Raw genomic sequence first — 18999 nt, 5'->3', positions numbered from 1 at the left:
AAAGAGTTCGAACTAAGATTGGAAGGATCTCCTGAGTCATCACAAGTTCTCCAAGAACAAGTCCAAGCGGCGATCCAATTTAGTATCCAAGCAATTTCACAAACAAAGAGCCAAGCTAGTTCATCAAGTTCAGTTTCAAGGAATACAATGGCTCATCGTGCTCCACCTCCACCTCCTCCTCCTCATGTACTTAATGGTGCGACATGGCTAGTCAACAATCCATCACCGTTGGAATTTGCAGTTTATCATGATATGCCGAAGAATCCAGAACACTTTTGTTCCAAGTTCAATGTTAGTGATTTCCATCGCACAGCAGAAGATCACATCAAGATGTTCGAGGACCTTCTTCGTAACAGACAAATTGAATATGGAGATGTGGCATGTAGGCTTTTTCCCTACTCATTGGGAGAAGAGGCATACTTTTGGTTTATTCATTTGCCTACAGGGTCCATCAGGACTTGGGACGCGATGAAAGACGCATTCATTGCCAAATTTGGCATCCCAACTACACCAGCAGAGTTATATAGACAGTTTGTTGAGGTTCGAAGGAGAGAGCATGAACCAATTACTTCCTTCAATGACAGATTTCACCGAGCATACACGATGCTACGTCCTCCTTATCTTATTGCAGATCCAAGGGAAATTTACTATGGAGCCTTAGATCATCTCACGGCCATGTTCGTAAGGACACACCCAGCTCCGAATGATCTAAATGCGGCATACACAAGAGCCATTGAAGTGAGTAAGCACATGGGACAAAACATCACTGGACCACTACTACACATGGGATCCGTCGCAGCACCTAACCAGATGCAAGCAGTTGGCACGGCTTTAGCCAACCAAACTCCAGTCATGAATCCAATCCCGCAAGCGACCTATCCAAGCGTACAGCCGGCGAATCAGTTGGTCCTTCACCCAGGAGCTCCAATTTCTCAAGCTCCACCCGCTCAACCTGTGTACCTGCAAAATGCTACAAATTCGTCAAGGACACAAGAAGAGAAAGATGAAATGAAAGAGCTGATTGAGCAAGTCAAGAAGTTATCAACTGAGGTCACCCACCTGAGGAACCAGAATAATCAACTCCAGAGCATGCAGAGGGCCAACCACGGCCAACACGCGAACAACCAGAATTTCCAAGGCAATAATAATCAAGGATTCAGAAACAATTATCAAGGAAATAACAATCAAGGTTTCCAAAGAAGACCATGGAACACGGCTCCAAACAATGGAAATGTGGTGACGCCTTTGGACAATCCACCAAATGCGCAAAGTCAAGAGAACCCCTCTTCGGGCAAAGTGTTTTTAGCCGAAGCAGCCTTATCTAGTTGGTGCAGACTCCACAACACGAACCAACATTCCGAGTTGCAGTGTCCTGAGTTTAAAATTGCGGCCGATATTTTCCAACAAGAGATGCGCACCACCAATCCACCTGAAAATCCTCCCACCACAGGGTACGAAATTGTTCCAACCACGCAGTATGGTCAAGCCATGATCGTTGAAACCTGCAGATATTCACAAGAAGAAATTAGTCCAGTACAAAATGAGAGATTTCCTCCAGAATCGGCCAATGGACCAATGGTGCCACCAGGATCTCAGTTTCCGCCAGCATCTGCAAACGGACCTGTAGAGGATTCAGAATACTATTTCCCACCATTGAACGACAGTGTTTTAGTAGAAGGAATCAAGGAAGTGTTCCACCAATCGTCAGGAGGTGCCAACCAAAAAGTTTATCACAGGAATCAGAGAAATCCCGAACCATTAACAACATCGATTCCTCCAAACAATTTTTCAACTCCACCGGATCCCCAAGCCAGCAATGTCCCTGAATATCCACAAAACACTCAAGAATACCGACAAAGAAGAAATATTTCACCTCCCGCGGGAAATGAAACGAAAAGATTGGCCGCCTTGGTGTTAGATGAACTTAAGAAGGTCAAGGTGAGTTTACCACTCTATGAGTTGCTCAAAGTGTCTGAAATTAAAGAGACAGTGATCAATAGTTTGAATGAACCTAGTGCAACGAGGTCAAATGTTCAAGCCACTATCAATGTGACTCAAGAGGAAGCCGATTCTCAAGAACAACCTGAGCAAAATGAGTGCATGGTTCAAACTATAACCTTCCCAGCTAAAAAGGAAGATATGTTAGAAGGAAAAGTATTACTCAAAAGAGGCGAAACCAAGAAAACTCAGCCTATAGTCAAAGAGAACCTCACTACTAACTTGGTTCTACCCGAGAAAGAAGTTACAATCAAGAAAGATGTGGTTAAAAAAGGAAAATCTGCAAACCAGGCCAGTCACTCAAAAGAGGAGAGCCCAGCAAAGGAAGATCACTCAAAGATCAATCAAATTAAACATCAAGAACCAAGTGAAGAAAATTCAGTGCCTTCTCAAGGAAAGGACGAACCGGCCCCGTTCCTACTATCAGTCAGAATATTTGGAAAATTATTACACAATTGCCTTTATGATTCCGGAGCCTCAAGCAATGTCATGCCCTTAGCCGTTTGTCAAAGACTGGGAATAACTCCCGCACCTACCAAGAGAAAAGTCACTCAGCTTGACAAGACAGAAGTTCCAGTCATGGGAGAATTGAACAACATTCACATGCAATTGGCCGCAGACCCAAGAGTCCAGAATTTTATAGATATATCAGTAGTGGATATTCCAGATTCATATGGAATGCTCCTGAGTCGAGATTGGTCCCGAAAATTGAATGGATATGTATCGACCGATTTCGCACACATGTGGCTACCATGGAGAGGAGTCCCGAACCAGATTAAAATTGATAGCACCCCAAGGTTGAGATTGATGATAACTGAATATGGAGAGGACAATGAAGTTCTATTTTTAGAATCTGACCTAGGAACATATAAACCCAAAGTAGAGGAGATCCTAATGATACAAGATATACAAGATAAAAATACCCAACAAGAGGTCATGGAGTCAACCGAGATCGTCATTGAAAGTGATCAAGGATCCGACCAAGAGGACGAAGGGATGTTTGAAAACTTCAGAAAGTTCGTACAAAGAAACATCCAGCAAAGTGTACAACTTGGCAATATAGCATCCGTCCGAGATCTGCTTCTTCCGAATTGGTGTAGAATCCACAATGCCGTCCACTCAGAATTATCTTGTGCTTTATGCCAGACCGCACTGGAACAAGTATACAAAAGGGTCCCACAGACACCAACTATAGAAGAAATTCAGGATTCAGAGAATGAAAGCTTTACAGACACCGAAAGTTCTGTGGAAGACGAAGTCTCGTCCAATACATCAAATGAAAATCATGAAAGTCCAGAAACAGACAATCAAGAAAATCAAATATGGACCCTAAGGTTCGACGGATCTAAGTCCAAACAAGGATCCGGAGCTGGATATGAATTAATTAGTCCTAAGGGAGAAACATACCTTGCCGCTCACAGATTGCAGTTCCCTTGCACCAACAACGTAGCAGAGTATGAATCTTTGGTTCATGGATTACTGTTAGCCATCCAAAAAGGGGCAAAGATACTGCAAGTATACGGAGACTCAGAAATCGCAATAAGACAAATCAGGAAGCAATATGTCTGCCATGACAAAAGGCTAACTAAGTATAGAAATCGAGTCTGGGATCTAATTGAAAGTTTCGATGCTTTCAATATCAATTCAATTTATAGACATCAGAATCAAGTGGCCAATTCACTTGCACAGGCCGCGAGCTCATTGATTCCATTAGCGATGGAAGGGTTAAAGAAGTTTACCATCGAGTTGATATCAGTTCCTTCAGTCCCAGATAACATCACCAATTTCCAGGTTTTCGAAGACGACAAGCACATTCTAGACTTCCTAACCAGCACGGACATCTTCTTAACGCAGATCATAGATGAAGACGAAGTGGGTGAAGCCGAGTTCGATGCCGAAGGAGTCCTGAACTTAAAAACAAACACTATTCCGAAAGGAATGGTCGAATTAGAAAGGATTTTTGATCCTGACAAGTTGAAAGAAAAGAAGAATCACAGTGTAGAAGGCAATATGTGCGACGCGATCAATCTAGGTGACGAGACACAAGTTAAAAATGTTTTCATTGGAAAGTCTTGCACAGCACTTGAAAAGGATGGAATCCTAAAGAACATGAGGGACTTCCCAGATGTCATTGCATGGAGCTATGAAGATCTCAAGACCTACGACACTGCGATTATCACTCACACAATCCCGTTGAAACCAGGAAGCAAGCCATTCAGGCAAAGACAAAGACCCGTCAATCCTTTGTTAGAACCGCTGATATACCAAGAAGTGAAGAAGTTACTCACTGCTAAAATCATCTTCCCAGTAAGACATTCGACGTGGGTCGCCAACCTGGTACCTGTTAGAAAGAAAAATGGAGAGATCAGATTGTGTGTTGATTTTAGAAATCTCAACAGAGCATCAGAGAAAGATAACTATCCGCTTCCATCATTAGATGAAGTACTGCAGATCGTCAATGGATCACAAATGATGTCCTTCCTAGACGGATATTCAGGATACAATCAAGTCATAGTCGAACCTGAAGATCGAATAAAGACTGCTTTCACCACCAAATGGGGAACATTTGCCTATAAGAGAATGCCTTTTGGACTCATAAACGCCGGAGCTACATTCCAGAGAGCTATGGATATCGCTTTCAGAGATTTAATTGGTAAAAGCATTATTATATATATGGATGATATCACAGTTTTCTCTAGGCAGAGAGAAGATCATGTGGACGATTTGAGAAGAGTCTTCCAAAGATGTAGAAGATACGGTGTCTCCCTTAATCCGAAGAAATGCATATTTGGAGTCACAGAAGGAAAGCTTTTAGGACATGTCATCTCAGAGAAAGGAATATCTATTGATCCTGAAAGGGTGAAGGCCATATCTACTATCAATTTGCCAGCAAGCAAGAAAGAGCTCAAATCATTTTTCGGCAAAATCAACTTCGTCCGAAAATTCATTACCGGATTTGCCGAGATTGTCAGACCATTGAATGAAATGTTAAAGAAAGATGCAAAGGTTGAGTGGACTCCACAAGCCAAAAGAGCATTTGAAGAAATAAAGACCGCAATCATGGAGGCACCAGTTTTGATTAGCCCTGATTATCTCAAACCATTTTATTTATATTCCTTCGCCTCCGAATACACTTGTGCCGCCATTCTCACCCAAAGAAGTGAAGAGAGGGATGAAAATCCCATTGCTTTCATGAGCACCCCGTTGAAAGACGCAGAATTAAGATATCCAAATGTTGAAAAGCAAGCATACGCATTAGTAAAGGCAGTTAAAAAATTCAGACATTACCTCCTGAGAGCCAAGATTTATGCAATAGTGCCTGATGCGGCAGTCAAGACTCTTCTCATGCAAAATGAATTAGGAGAGAGAAGAGGAAAGTGGGTCGCCATTATCCAAGAATTTGATATTGAGATACAACCCATGAAACTTGTCCGAGGACAAGCTTTGGCGCAGACATTGGCAATAGATGGGCCAGGATTAGTCCAACAAATTTATGAATTAGAGGATGTCACGCCTGATGAATGGTACAAAGACATTGTGACATATTTGCTTAATCACAGATGTCCTGCTCATATGACACCTACACAAAAGAGAGCATTAAGATTAAAGTGTCAACATTACATGCTTCAAGGATCTGTTTTATACCGCAAAAACTATGAAGGAGTGTACCTGAGATGTGTTGGCAAAGGCGAAGCAAAGCAGATAATTGAACATTTCCATTCTAAGTTTGGAACCGGACATGGAGCCAACCTCGCCACAGCTCACCAGATCCTAAGAGCAGGATATTACTGGCCTACGCTTTTTAAAGATACGTTCAATCACATTAAGACTTGCCACACATGTCAAGTCGCAGCTATAAGAGAGAGAAATCCTGCCATGCCACTGAATCCCGTGATTGAAGCCAGACCATTTGCGAAATGGGGAATGGACTTTATTGGTGTCATCAACCCCGCATCCTCAGCACAACACAAGTACATCATTACAGCTACAGATTATTGTACCAGATGGTCAGAGGCACAGGCACTTAAGGTTTGTTCTACTGAAGTTGTAATCAAGTTTCTAGAAGAGAACATAATCACAAGGTTTGGATGTCCCTATGCGTTGGTTTGCGATAATGGATCGGCATTCACATCATTGAGATTCTCAAATTGGGCTTTTGAGTACGGGATAACCCTCAAGTTTTCATCAAATTATTATCCTCAGGGTAATGGATTAGCAGAATCCACAAACAAAAATTTGCTCAGTGTTATCAAGAAATTATTAGAGAGAAGCCCCAGAGAATGGCACACCCAGTTGAGATTTGCTTTATGGGCAGACAGAATCAGAACAAAGAACGCATTAGGCATTTCGCCTTATTTTCTAGTCTATGGTCAGGACCCAGTCTTCCCCATGCAACTCAGGATTCCAACCTTGAGATTCATTCAGGAGTACATAGAAGACACTGATGCAGTGCAGGCCAGGTTGACACAGTTGATGAACCTAGAAGAGAAAAGAGATCAAGCACTAGATAACTTTGCTAAACACCAAGGAGTGGTGAAGAGATGGTTTGATCGACAAGCAAGAGTCAAGGCGTTCCGAATTTCGGATCTCGTCCTGTATTGGGACAAAGCTCATGAGAAAAGAGGAGAACATGATAAGTTTGATAAGCTTTGGAAAGGTCCTTATCAAATTTCAGAGATATTGGGAGAAAATGCATTTAGGTTGCAGACTTTAACTGGAGAGGACATTCCGTTGTCTGTCAACGGGAGATATCTCAAACATTATTTTCAATCCTAAAGTGCCAAGACCTTCCCTTGTACATAGTTAGTTTAGTTTGCTTTCGTTGTTTTGTTTTGTTTTGTTTTGTTTCCGTTTTGTTTTAGTTTAGGTGCTTTTGTTTCTAGGTTAGTTGTTTTTGTCCTGAGGGGTATCCATTTGACATTGGGTGATTCTGTTATATAACGCTCTGACTTCCTGCCGGATTGTTGGATGCATTTGGAAAATCATGAGGTCTTTTGGAATTACCAAGGGAGTTTCTTTTAATGAAGCTTTGAGTCAGGACATATTTGCATTAAAGTAGATTAGCTTATTGAACTCACGTATTTTTGTCCTCCAGTTATTATATTTTCACACACTTATAATCTCCGAGTCATTATGGTTTACAGGCAAAGCTGTGATCAGTGAAAAATCTAAAGTCTAGCTTCAGCGCCACCGCAATCCTCAAACCCTAGTGAGTTTCACTACTCACGAGCCAAAGAATTGACAGAACTGAAAAGCAGTATCAAAAGAAAAGATGAAAAAATGAGAAAAATCAAAAGAAAAGAAATGAGCTAAGAGGAAATATCAAATTGGCTAAAGGGAATATGCGAGTAACTCCATCGGGGCTATAGACGCCTGACTGGCAATGGAGCAATGTTCGTGAGCTTGCGGTGATAACCTCGTCGGGACTATGGACGTCTGACTGGCAGCGAGGCTCTATCCAGGATGCTTTTGGAGTTTAGACGAACCATGTAGCTTATCACAGGGGAACCTGAAGATCATGATTGTCTTGTCGAGGGGAATTAACACATTTGCACACACATGGGTAACTGTGGACTTGATACTTTGTCTCAATATGATGGTCTCTTCTTGTAAGTGTTTCTTAACTCCTGGTTTTGTTGAGGGAGGTTTTCTGAGTCTTCTTTTAGAAGGATTGATTCCCAAATGTTTTGCAACATTTCTCAGTGGTGTCGCCAGATGTTGTGACCATTTCACACATCGCCCCATCGCAAATGGGGACCCCCTCTTTTTGCTTGTTTTTGTTCGTTTTCGCTTTCGTTTTTAGGGTTTTGTTAGTCCGTTAGTTGTCTGGATTTAGGGCTAAGCCTTAGGGTTTTAAATCTTGCCTTTTCAAGCCAAAATCCAGTCATTTTTGAGAGCTTTTGAGCTTTCTTTTCTAGAATGCAAATTTTGAATGCAATGATTTCGCCAAAATGGTCTAATTTTCAATTGGAATGTTCATGCAGAGCTTAAACTTGTTTAAATGATGACCGTCAATGTGAATTTTTGTCTGACTGAATATTTTGACCAAATTTTGACTTTTTTGAAGTTTGATCCTGGGCATCGGAATTGATTTGTTGTTGCCTCGTGAAGTGTTAAAATGTGAAAAATCTTGTTATTTTGGCCTGTAGGAGCAAAATCGCTCCTGTCCCTCGGTGAAGGACGGGAGCTCAATTTCAAATATCTCATTGTCCTTGCAGAGCCCAGACAAATTTTACGTTTGAAGTGATGAAGAACGACGAGATCTTTTCATTGAATATAAATTGAAGATTTTCATGAGCACAGAAAGGTCTCCAGAAGGAAAATCGCTCCTGTCCCTCAGTGAAGGACCGGAGCTACAATTCAAATTTCGCCATGCCCATGCAAGATTTTGATAGCTCAGCAACTGGAGGACGTCCGAAGGAAGATACTTTGCCAAATGAATATAATTTGAGATGCAAAAAATGGAGAAAATGACCTATATTGACTAAATCGCTCCTGTCCCTCTCCAAGGGACCAGGGCGAGGTACCTAGTAGCTCTCGTCCCTCTCCCAGGGACCAGAGCGATTCCCTCCATTTTGCAAAAACCAGACAAGGGTCAAGACAAGTTTACGTTCAAAAACGAAGGAGAACATGGGATGAACGCATTGAATATAAATTGAAGATTTTTGGACGTCCATAACAGTGCTAAATGCCTAGTTCGCTCCTGTCCCTCAGGAAGGGACCAGAGCGATTTTTGATATAATTGCTCTTCTTGCAAAGTTACAAATGATGTCAAGGCATGAACGAATGGAGGGAAGAAGGACGAGTCCGTTGAATATAAACTTAGAGCATGGCAAAGTAAGATGAAAGCCACAGGGGAAAAATCGCTCCTGTCCCTCTCCAAGGGACCAGGGCGATACAAGGGTGAAGATACGTCCCTCTCAAGTTCAAGGTCGTCCCTCCAAGGTTCAAGACCGATCCAAGCCAGGACAAAAGGTGGCGAGGACATTTCAAGGCATTTCCACCAGGCGCAAACGTTACAAAGGTCATCACATGGAAGGATTTGTACTCTAAAGACCTAGATCGCTCCTGTCCTTTGGTAAGGGACCAGAGCGATATCTACATAATGGCGTAGATTTCAAAAGGCGAACAAAGTTTCGAGCAACCAAGAAGGTCGAAAGGACGTCATTTCACGCAATGAAGTTGATTGCAAGTTGGTACAAACAAGAACAAGCATATAATGATGAACTTCGCTCCTGTCCCTCAGGAAGGGACCAGGGCGATGTTAGATGCATTGCCCATTTTATGCAAAATTTACGTAAGGACAAAACATTGCAATGTTCTGGAGGGTCCATGGTATGACAACAAGGTGATAAACAAGAGAGTTGAACGTCCAAACATCGCCAAATGGTGTAAAGGCCCCACATCGCTCCTGTCCTTTGGACAAGGACCAGGGCGATCCTATCAAAAGCGCTCATATTCCTCCAAAATCGAAACAAGGCGAGGTTAAGCAAGACAAAGGAAGGCGTTTGGAAAACATCACAATGAAGGATCGAAGGTCAAAATGCATGTTGAACGTGAAAAAATCAAGATCGCTCCTGTCCTTTGGACAAGGACCAAGGCGATGCTATTAAAACACTCCCGTCCCTTCAAAGATCAAAGCGAAGCAAGGTTAGGTAAGGTGAAGGACGACGTTTGAAGGACATTACCATGAAGATCGAAGTACAAAGTTGACAAGGCCAAGGAAAACATGTGGATCGCTCCTGTCCCTCTTCAAGGGACAAGGGCGATGATCCTTATAACATCGAAAGTACCTTGCAAAAGCAAGTGGAAATAAGCGCAAAGGACACAAGCAATGATATTTCGAAGGTCAAAATGCATGTTGAACGTGAAAAAATCAAGATCGCTCCTGTCCTTTGGACAAGGACCAGGGCGATATGCACTTAAAGGACACCCATATGCGCACACAAGGCGATCAAATTCGAAGGACCATCAAGGTGGTCGATTTTTAACGTGGAGATGAAGGAGTTGGACGTAAGAAATGCAAGAATCATGCCAAAGATAGTGAATCGCTCCTGTCCCTCTCCAAGGGACCAGAGCGATGAGGTACGTCCCTTTGTTTTCCAATTTTGGCGCCAAACAAACAAATTTAAATTTCCTTAAATGCTAAATCGATTAAAAATTGAAAATCCATTTTTATTTAGCATTTAATATGGCGTTATCTTTTATTAATTATATTTTGCCTTTATTAAAAATCGAAATTCTCATTTAAAAAAAACGCAAGGCATTAATAATTAATTATTTAATTAATATAAAAATCGGTTTGAAGCGCCCAATTAGGCAAGTCGGCCTTGTTATTTTATTGCAAATCATTTAAAAAATGGTTTTATTTGTCAAAGTCGGCCTAAGAGGTGAAAGGGTATGAGCGCTATTTATAAGGGGAGTGAAACGTTCATTTTTACATAATCATTTTTACCTTCCTTCATGCGAATCAAGAAGAGGCGAATATAGTGCGAAGTGTGTTCAAAGGTGGTGCGATTTCAAACCAAAGGTGGCGCTAGTATCATCTTGTGTGGAGTGCGAATATTATCCAAGGTGGTGCGAGTTTCATTCATCCAAGGGTGGCGCGCTTAGCTATCAAAGGTGGTGCGATTCCAAACCAAAGGTGGTGCGAATTTGAAGATCACGCCTAAGGCGAATTTGCTAAAGACTTGGAGATTTATTTGTGCGAATTTGAAGACCACACCAAGGGCGAACTTGGAGATCCATCTAAGACCACACCGAGGGCGAATTTGAAGATCCATTTGAGACCACGTCCAAGGCGATAAGTGAAGATCACATTCTATCCAGAGGTGGCGAAGTATATTTTGAGGGAACCATATTGAAGATTATCTTATACCTCAAATTTTGCCTAGGCGAATTTTGTTTTTGCATTCTAGAGTTAGCTCTCTGTCGAGGTATGGCGATTTAATTATTATTGTTTTATTCATTCATCGTCATATTTCAAATTTTGAAATTTTGATTCTTTAAATCTCTTAGCTCAATCGTTGTATTTTAGGAAATGATAACTCTAGGGACTTATCATGAGGTTTCCTAAAATCTATCTCTCTTATCTACGTTATTTATTTCAAAAATCTATTTCTTATAATGAAATGTTGTGTAGGTATGGCGACCCCAAAGGCGGGAGCATCCACCAGTCGCTCGGCTCTCATGAAAGAAGATCAGAAGACTGAAGAGGTGGAGACCAAGATCGTGTCCAAGTGGAGCAACATTGGAGATACAAACTTGGGGAACTTTAACACGAAGAAGTTCCGAGAGGTCCCTTACATCGGCAAGCCATCACCTGTCGCCCGGAGAATAATAGAAAGTGGCATCATTAAGGCGGCCGGTTTTCCTCCAGCCATTCAGTGTCACGAGTTGATGATCGAGTGTGCCCGTCATTACAATCCACAGTCCAGGACCATTGTGTCCAATGAGGGAAATATTTTGGCGTACCTTTCAGAGGAGGCCATCAGTGAAGCCTTCCATCTTCCAGAGCACAGGGACATGATATACAAGAGCATTGAAGGAGCCAGATCAGTGTACGATGATGATCCAGATGCTTGTCTAAGCATAATCAACAAGAACTGGCTACTCAAGAGTCGTCCCCGTCTGAGCAAAGTACCGAACACACCGCACAGGATTGATTTCCAAGAGGAGTATAGAGATTTGATCACCATGCTCAACAGAGTCACAGGAGCACCTCATGCCTTCTATTTTGAGAAATGGATGTTTTATTTCATCCAGGTGATTGTTCAAGGGAAGGGTACAATACATTGGGCTAGGATAATTAGCCATTGCTTAGACGTACAGTTGAGAAGACTCAGGGCCACTAAGTCCTTCCACATGAGTTCATATGTCATCTATGCCTTAATCAGGAGCGTTGAGTACGCAGGACTACCTCACAGAGGAGTGATTGGAAGAGGACCCGGTGAGGTCAGAGTTTGTGAATCCTATACCTACTTGCATCATCCACCAGGGAAGAACTACAAGTTAATCAATGATACTTTCACGATGAATATCACCAGGACGTTGCAAGGAGGGATTCACAACAGATTATCTCAGGATGCCCAGGAGTTAATCAAGAGGTACGGTGCTTGGTTCATTCAGTTTCCTAAGTTCACTTACATTAGAGTGTATGGATGTCCTTTACCTCCATACATGTTGCCAAGATACCCGACAGACAGGATTGTGTTACTTGAAGTAACAAGGCAGTTGGCAGCATATGTGAAGGCATTCAGACACAAACATCAGAATGGAGTTCAGGTACCTATTATTTTGGGTAATTCAAGTGAGGTATGTCCCAATGTCTCAGCCATGGATGACGCAGAGAGGGAGTTAGCCTTGTATCCTTTTTCATCTTTTGCTTGGAGGAATAGTTTTGATCCACATGGACATTTAGAGGAGACAGTCGGTAGAAGATTTAGACATGAGTACCAAATTGAAGATTTTATGATGAATCTCCTAGATGATCTCGAAGTGAAACGAAAGATACATTCTAGATTACCTTTGGATTTCATCAGGAAATGTAAGATTTACAGAGTAGCCGACCAAGCTCAGGACAACGGCAGGCACATCCAATCTTCATATGATAGAGAGAGCAAAGCAATAAGTTTGAATTGGAATGAGCCCGAAGCCGTGGATTTAGATGATTTGATGGCACCAGTCTTGTCTTGTACTCGCAGATGGGTAGACATTCAACATCAGAAGTTGAGAGAACAAGGCATAGCCATGTCTTTTACTTTGGAAGAAAAGCCAGCTGAAGGTGGAGCCAGTGTTAGTGAAGGCAATCCTAATCCTAGGAATTCAGGTGAAGGTAACCTTCGATGTGCCAGTGAGGGCAATCTCCATTCGAGAGGTTCAAAGAGAAAGGAAAGATCAGAAAAGAAAGAACCTTCCAAGAAAAAGCAAGGTGCCAACAAAGATCAGACACCAGGTATTTCTTCCAGGCCAGAAGATAAAACAGTTCGAGTGGAAGAATCCATGGAATCGATGGTACAGAATGACAGACAGGAGGAAGAACAGGCACAGCATGTTTCATCCGATGGATCTCTCCAAGACTATGATTTAGATAATGATAATGAAGTAACATCTCCTCCCAGACAAGAAGAAGTAGTACACAAAGAAATTCAAGTTCAAGAGACAAGATCAAATATCCCAGATTGGTTGAAGGAAAGATTGACTAAGGTGATCGTAATTGAGGACGAGGACAGTGCAATCGATCTAGAGAGCCTTGTTGGACGCTCGCATATGACAACAGAGAAGAAGAAGGCTACAAAGATGTCCAAGATGATTCGAGATGAGACTGGATCTAGAAAACTGCAGATAGCTACACCGGCAGCAGACAAATATGAGGGTGAGATCCTAGCAGAAGACTATCATATACAGACTATTGAGTTAGGACCATCCACAGCAGAGCAGACTTTAGATGATGCCACCGACACATTTGAGGCATTGAAGGATAAGTTTAGAGAAGAAGTAGAAAAGAATAGAAAGCTTGAGAGAGAGGTTGGTGCATGGAGGACATATTTCAGTCACATCAATGAACCTTTGGGACGTCAGGATCCAGTTAGATCACCATTGCAGGCATTGCCCCTTCAATCAATCAATGAAGCAGAAAGATTCAGGAATATGGTTCAGCGTACATGTAATTGGATGGATAGATCTCACACGGTGGCCATTGAGTTTATTACAAGGATGTCGAAGATCACCCATCAGGCTATCCAAGTTCTTGAGATAATCCACAGATTGATGGCAACAGTAGCTGCATTTGCCCACACCAAGGACGTTGTCATTCCTGTCTTGAAAGTTATAAGACATACATCCAGAAGAATTTTAGCACAAGAGAAGATCTTGGAAGGCGATTCTCACAGTTTGTTTCAGTGGTCAACCTTACTCCATATAAAGAGTGTTCTCTTTGAGGACATCAGTGTTAGATGTGGTCAAGTTGAGGAAGTGATCAATCCGATCCAGGACAGAGTATTTGAGGTACTTCGTACCATTCTTGGCAGAAGGATCGAGGTCGAGACAGATGTGGATTTACAAGAATTTGAAGATAGAATCAAGATCATCTTTCGCAAGGACGCAGATGTTACAGATGAGCAGTATGATCAGATGTATGCCACCATGCTCCTAATTGATAGAACTAAGGAACTTGAACCTACCTGGGACACAGCTCTTCTAGATGCATTTGATCAGGTTATCCACTTAGAAGAGAGTATCAAGAATCTTCCCGAGATTCCAAGCACAGAAATCGAAGGAATTGTGACAAAATTCATTGCATATGCTAAAAAAGAAAATTGGAAGGGGAATAAGATTCTAGATGAAAGGTTGTTACAGATGACATGACATCTTAATTCTCATTGGCTGATACCTCCTAGATTTTTGTGCCAAATTTAATATTTGGCTATATATTTAATATTGTTCAGTAAAAAGGAGGTCATTTGTAACAAACCCTAATTAGGGTTTAGGTGTCATGATCTTGTCCATCGATTTACTTTCAATCTGGACCTTTCATTGTAACTGGGGATGCTATTTATACCCCCATTTTTCATTTCATTTGTATCAGAATAGTCAATAGAGAAATAGAGAATAGAGTTGTAAGCAATTTTTATGTTGTAGCAAGATTGAGTCTTGAAGAGAGAAGTTCAAGCAATTGTTGTATATGATGACTTGGAAATCAATAAAATATTGAAGTTATGGTGTTTTGTTGCAAGTTTCTTGAGTTATCTTCATGGTTGTTGGATGTACTTGAATCACGCTCAATCAAAGTAGTTTGTTTGAAAGACTAAGTGTGAGATTTGATATTTGGTAGGATTCGCAATCCAAACCACTAGCTTCTTGCTGATTGTAGGAACGCCTTGCGTGGTCGACTGGAAAACATTTTGAGTCCTTAACCTTCAAGCATTTTCGCATCTAGGATATGTACCTTCGTAGTAGTGTCCTTGACCTTTGATGCATTGAACACCATTATTACCTTAGAAGATCGCACTAATTTCAGTTGAGTTGTTATCTTATGGCAAAATTGAAATTGGTTGAGTCTTGCCAAATCTCATTCATGCTAAGTCGTTCATAGGGTTAGACTAGATTAGACCTCTCAAACCCTGTCCTTTTTCCTTTTTTTTGAAAGTTCCTTTTAGATTAGTAAAACCTTCGAACTATTGAATCCGTAAGAAGCCTTGAAGGAAACAGCAAATCACATCATACCACTAAAAAGCTTGTCCACACGTGGAGACCCCACTAAAAGAACCTTGGAGTCCACCTAACTGATCCTTTTTTGCAGATCTTCAGCAGTTAGAGACTATTTTCTCAAGAGAGGATAAGATGCCTAATGGTATTTTATTCTGTGTATGATCGTGTACAAAATACACGTCAACAGGTTCATGGCAGACTCTGAGATTGCATTAGCAGTGTATTCAGTTTTCTTTGTCTCTGTTTAGCCTTATTTCTATTGGTTTGGCATTCGTTCTGCTTCAACCATCTAGATCAAACAATTTCAGTTTTTTGTATTTTTTTTGTTTCATCTCATATTTCACTGGATTGGTGCTGGTTCTGCTCCCACTATTAGCATTCTTTGAATCGAAGTATTCAGTTTCTGTGTGCCCTTCTGTTTACAATCAACAATAAGGAGAATCTTATTAAGTAGAAGGGCAAGGAGAAGTTTTAAGCTTCTCCAAGGGATCATGATAAATATTAGAAGGAAATCCCGATGATAATTTTGGAAGTTCTGAATCACATCCAAACTTTGTACTAACAAGGATGATCTGTGTTTTATTAATCCAAGGATAATGAACCAGGTTGGACCATTCATGAAGCTAGGGGACAAATGGTTTGACCCAATAGAGGAACCCTTTGCTATTCCAGTGTCGGTTAGAATGTAAGCGCTCACTCTGAAAATTCAAAATTAGGATACCACTTGATAAATCAGAGATTCTCTTAGGAATTATATAAATTATATAATGGTATCTTATACTACTCCCAGTTTTACCAATCTCACATATTCTCAGATCTGTAGAAATGGCACTAAGAAATCCCATCCATACAACCATCAGTGGAAATTATGAATGGGATCAAAAGGTAGATCATGAGAATTTACCATTAAATATAGGCATGGCTCTGTGTATGGCTTCCCAGAATGTTTAGCCCCAAGAGAATAGTTATCTTAAAGCAAAAGCAACCTAAGGGGCTCGAGAAGAAGGGAAATTCCGAAATAGGAAAGCTAAGGAAGCTGCCAAGCATGCATAAGGATGGAAGGTAGATTGAAAAGAGGAAATTAAAGGAGGACAACTGCAAAGGATTGTTCACCTCACTGGGTAAACAGGAAGAATACAAGAATCGAACAGCAATGCACAATGCAACCACAAAAGAAGTAACAGAATAAGTCTGCCATTAAATGATGCGAAAGAATGCTCTCCTTGAACTGGTCATAAGAAGCCAACTGCGAAGCCGTCACAATCATAGCCCTCTGCACCGTCAAAGCCGAACCAGTCCAGAGCGAAGTGACGCCCTCCTGCCTGACCATTTGCGCCGCCGCATCAGCAACACTTTTGTAATTCCGCCTCTGCTCCAAAGGCAGCCGTCCGTCCGCCTGCATTCTCACCATCGCCACATCCGCAGGGTTTCCCACAGCGGCCCCAATGCCACCGGCGAGCAAACCCGCCGCGATCTTCTTAAACAGGGGAAGGTTAGAACTCCCCTTCTCCTTCCAATTTTCCTTAAAGATGTCATAAAGCCCCATCCTTGTAGTCGAATAAAGCAGTTGCCGCATCATAGTTGCAGAAACCCCAGAAAAGAGCGCCATGGAACCCTCGGTCTGAATCACACGGATCCCTACAGCCAGCGGCCCTCCCTTTGGAGCACCCACATTGAGCTCCCCTTGCAGTTGCATTCGCACTTTGATCAGATCCAGCGGGTGAGTGGAACACCCTGCTACTACTGAGGCTATGCCTCCTTCCACAAAGGCCTTCAACACCATTTTTCTCTGTAAAAAAAGGGGGTTTTACTGTTCTGTTGCCCAGAAAGTGGGTTTCATGACAGGTGAAAATAGGAGGAGATACAGAGGAATGTGAGTCAATGCATATATACATCCAAAACAAAGTCAAGGAGGGGGTTGAGGAAGCGTCCCTGAAGTCGAAGGCTGAGATGCGGGTGTCTGGGCCGCCAGGCGGGCGTGGAGCTCATAGACCTGCTGGGTGCGTGCTGCCACATCCCGCTCTGCCACCAACACCTTCTCTAAGGCCGTCTTCACCATAAGCGCAGCCTCCAGTAGCTCCTTCTCCTTGGTATCGGCGGACTCTGTCAGGCGAACCAACTGAGCCTGAACAACATCTAATACCTGCTGGACGAGACTCCGCGCACTCTGCTCCTCCGAAAGACGGGTGTCCACCGCAACCTTCTCTGCGCGGGCTGTCTCAAGCTGTGCTACCAACTGTGATCTCTCGGCTGCCCACGAGGCTTGTTGTCTGGCCATGTCCTGCTCTAACTCAACTCGAGCAGCCTCGCGAACCGCAGACTCATGCTGCGTCTGGCGTAAGGCATAGTAGGCCTCCCTGTAAACCTGCTCAATCTCCCGGACAAGAGTCGTCACCCTACTCTCCACAACGGGCTGAGGCACACTCCAAGCCTCCAACATCGCATCCGTCTCGATAACTGGCCACCCTCGTGCCTCAAAACATGTAGTGAAAGCTGCGGGACAGCCGTCTCGCATAAACTGGAGGACCTGCTCTAATTCCTCCACAGCCTGCTGCAGAGCTCGTGTCTGAGCCGCGGCCACCACTCGCCGACCCCTCATCACCATATCTGCCAAGTAAACCTCAATATCCTCCCCATCCAGCCCCGATGTAGGTACAGGAAACCCACATGGTAACTCAAAAGTCTCCTCAGGGACCACACCTGCTGCATCCTGCTGGCACAATGGTGTCTCCCCCGCCCCCTCAAGTGTAGCAGTGGCCTACTCTGGGCCGGTAGGAACACCCTCTCCAGTCACCTGTCCCTCTGCTGGTGCCTGCGTCTCCGCCGAGGAATCCTCCAGAGCCACCACCTCAGTGGGAGGCTCTCGCCGAGGTGAGAATACAGCTGCTCCTATGGGTGGCATCACTGTCATCTGGAATCTCCAGGTCAGCCAACTCCCCATAGCCGCCACCGATGGAGCTGCACTCAACACCTCCGACCCTCTCGCCCCCTCGGAACCATGTCCTGCGATGGGCTCCTCCAACAAGGAGGCAGCAACCGTCACCACTGCCTCAGATCCCACAACGTCCAGTCGCACCTGAGGCTCCGTCTCAACCATCTCCTCTGCCACGCCTCCCTGCGGTGGACCACACAACTCCGCCCTGCTGTCAGTACATGCCTCTGCCGGAGTTGGTCCCGCGGCTGGTGCACGAGCCTGCTGCGGTGGTATGGCGGAAGGTGATGCGGCCGGCTGCATGGGCCCGAGTGTAACGGGCGTGCGGCTCTGCCCAAATGCCGGAATCGAAGTACTGCCCGCCGACGACCCCACAAGTGTGCCAAGTGGGAGTGTGGGTGGTGCAAACAACACTCGCTCTCCGGCGGGCTCCATCCTCCCCTCGTCTGTGGCCCGACTGCTGCTGTCATCCTCATCCTCCGAATCCTCTGAATCCTCTGCACTGCTAGAAGTTTCTCGCCCACTATCAGGTTCTGCTGAGGTGGTCTCTAATATCCTTTTCCGCTTCGCGGAAGAGTGGCCAATGTCAAGGTGTCGCCAATGCATGATAGGAGGTTCACCCTCCGCCAAAGGTCCCTGTGGCCGTACCTCCAACTCAGCCTCTGGCACTGCTTCCCGCGTAGCCTCCAAGAACAGTCCAATGGCATAGTGGGGCATGTAAAAGGTGCGTTGCTCCATCATCAAGAATGCGCACATCCGCTCTGATAACAAGGTAGCCCAATCATATACGACGCCGTTCATCAACCCATTCATCAATACGATCTGTGGTAGAGCGATGTCTGATGCCCTACCAGACCCTG

At 43.5% G+C, this 18999-nt stretch overlaps 2 protein-coding genes across 4 annotated transcripts in view; both read right to left on the bottom strand.

Annotated features, from left to right (window-relative positions):
• LOC131068200 (mitochondrial uncoupling protein 4-like) overlaps window positions 1-17071 on the bottom strand; it is a 28437-nt gene extending 11366 nt beyond the window's left edge. The window contains exon 1 of the mRNA XM_058003379.2: window positions 16390-17071. Coding sequence (XP_057859362.1) covers window positions 16390-16990 — 601 coding nt within the window. The 5' untranslated portion in view covers window positions 16991-17071. The remainder of the gene's footprint in view (window positions 1-16389) is intronic.
• LOC131068206 (enoyl-CoA hydratase 2, peroxisomal) overlaps window positions 1-18999 on the bottom strand; it is a 163067-nt gene that overhangs the window by 119228 nt on the left and 24840 nt on the right. The gene's annotated exons all lie outside the window — the stretch shown is intronic.

This window comes from Cryptomeria japonica, chromosome 1, assembly GCF_030272615.1.
Source record: "Cryptomeria japonica chromosome 1, Sugi_1.0, whole genome shotgun sequence".
Lineage (NCBI taxonomy): Eukaryota > Viridiplantae > Streptophyta > Pinopsida > Cupressales > Cupressaceae > Cryptomeria > Cryptomeria japonica.
Note: the sequence above shows the minus strand (reverse complement) of the source record. Positions and strands in the feature narration are given on the sequence as shown.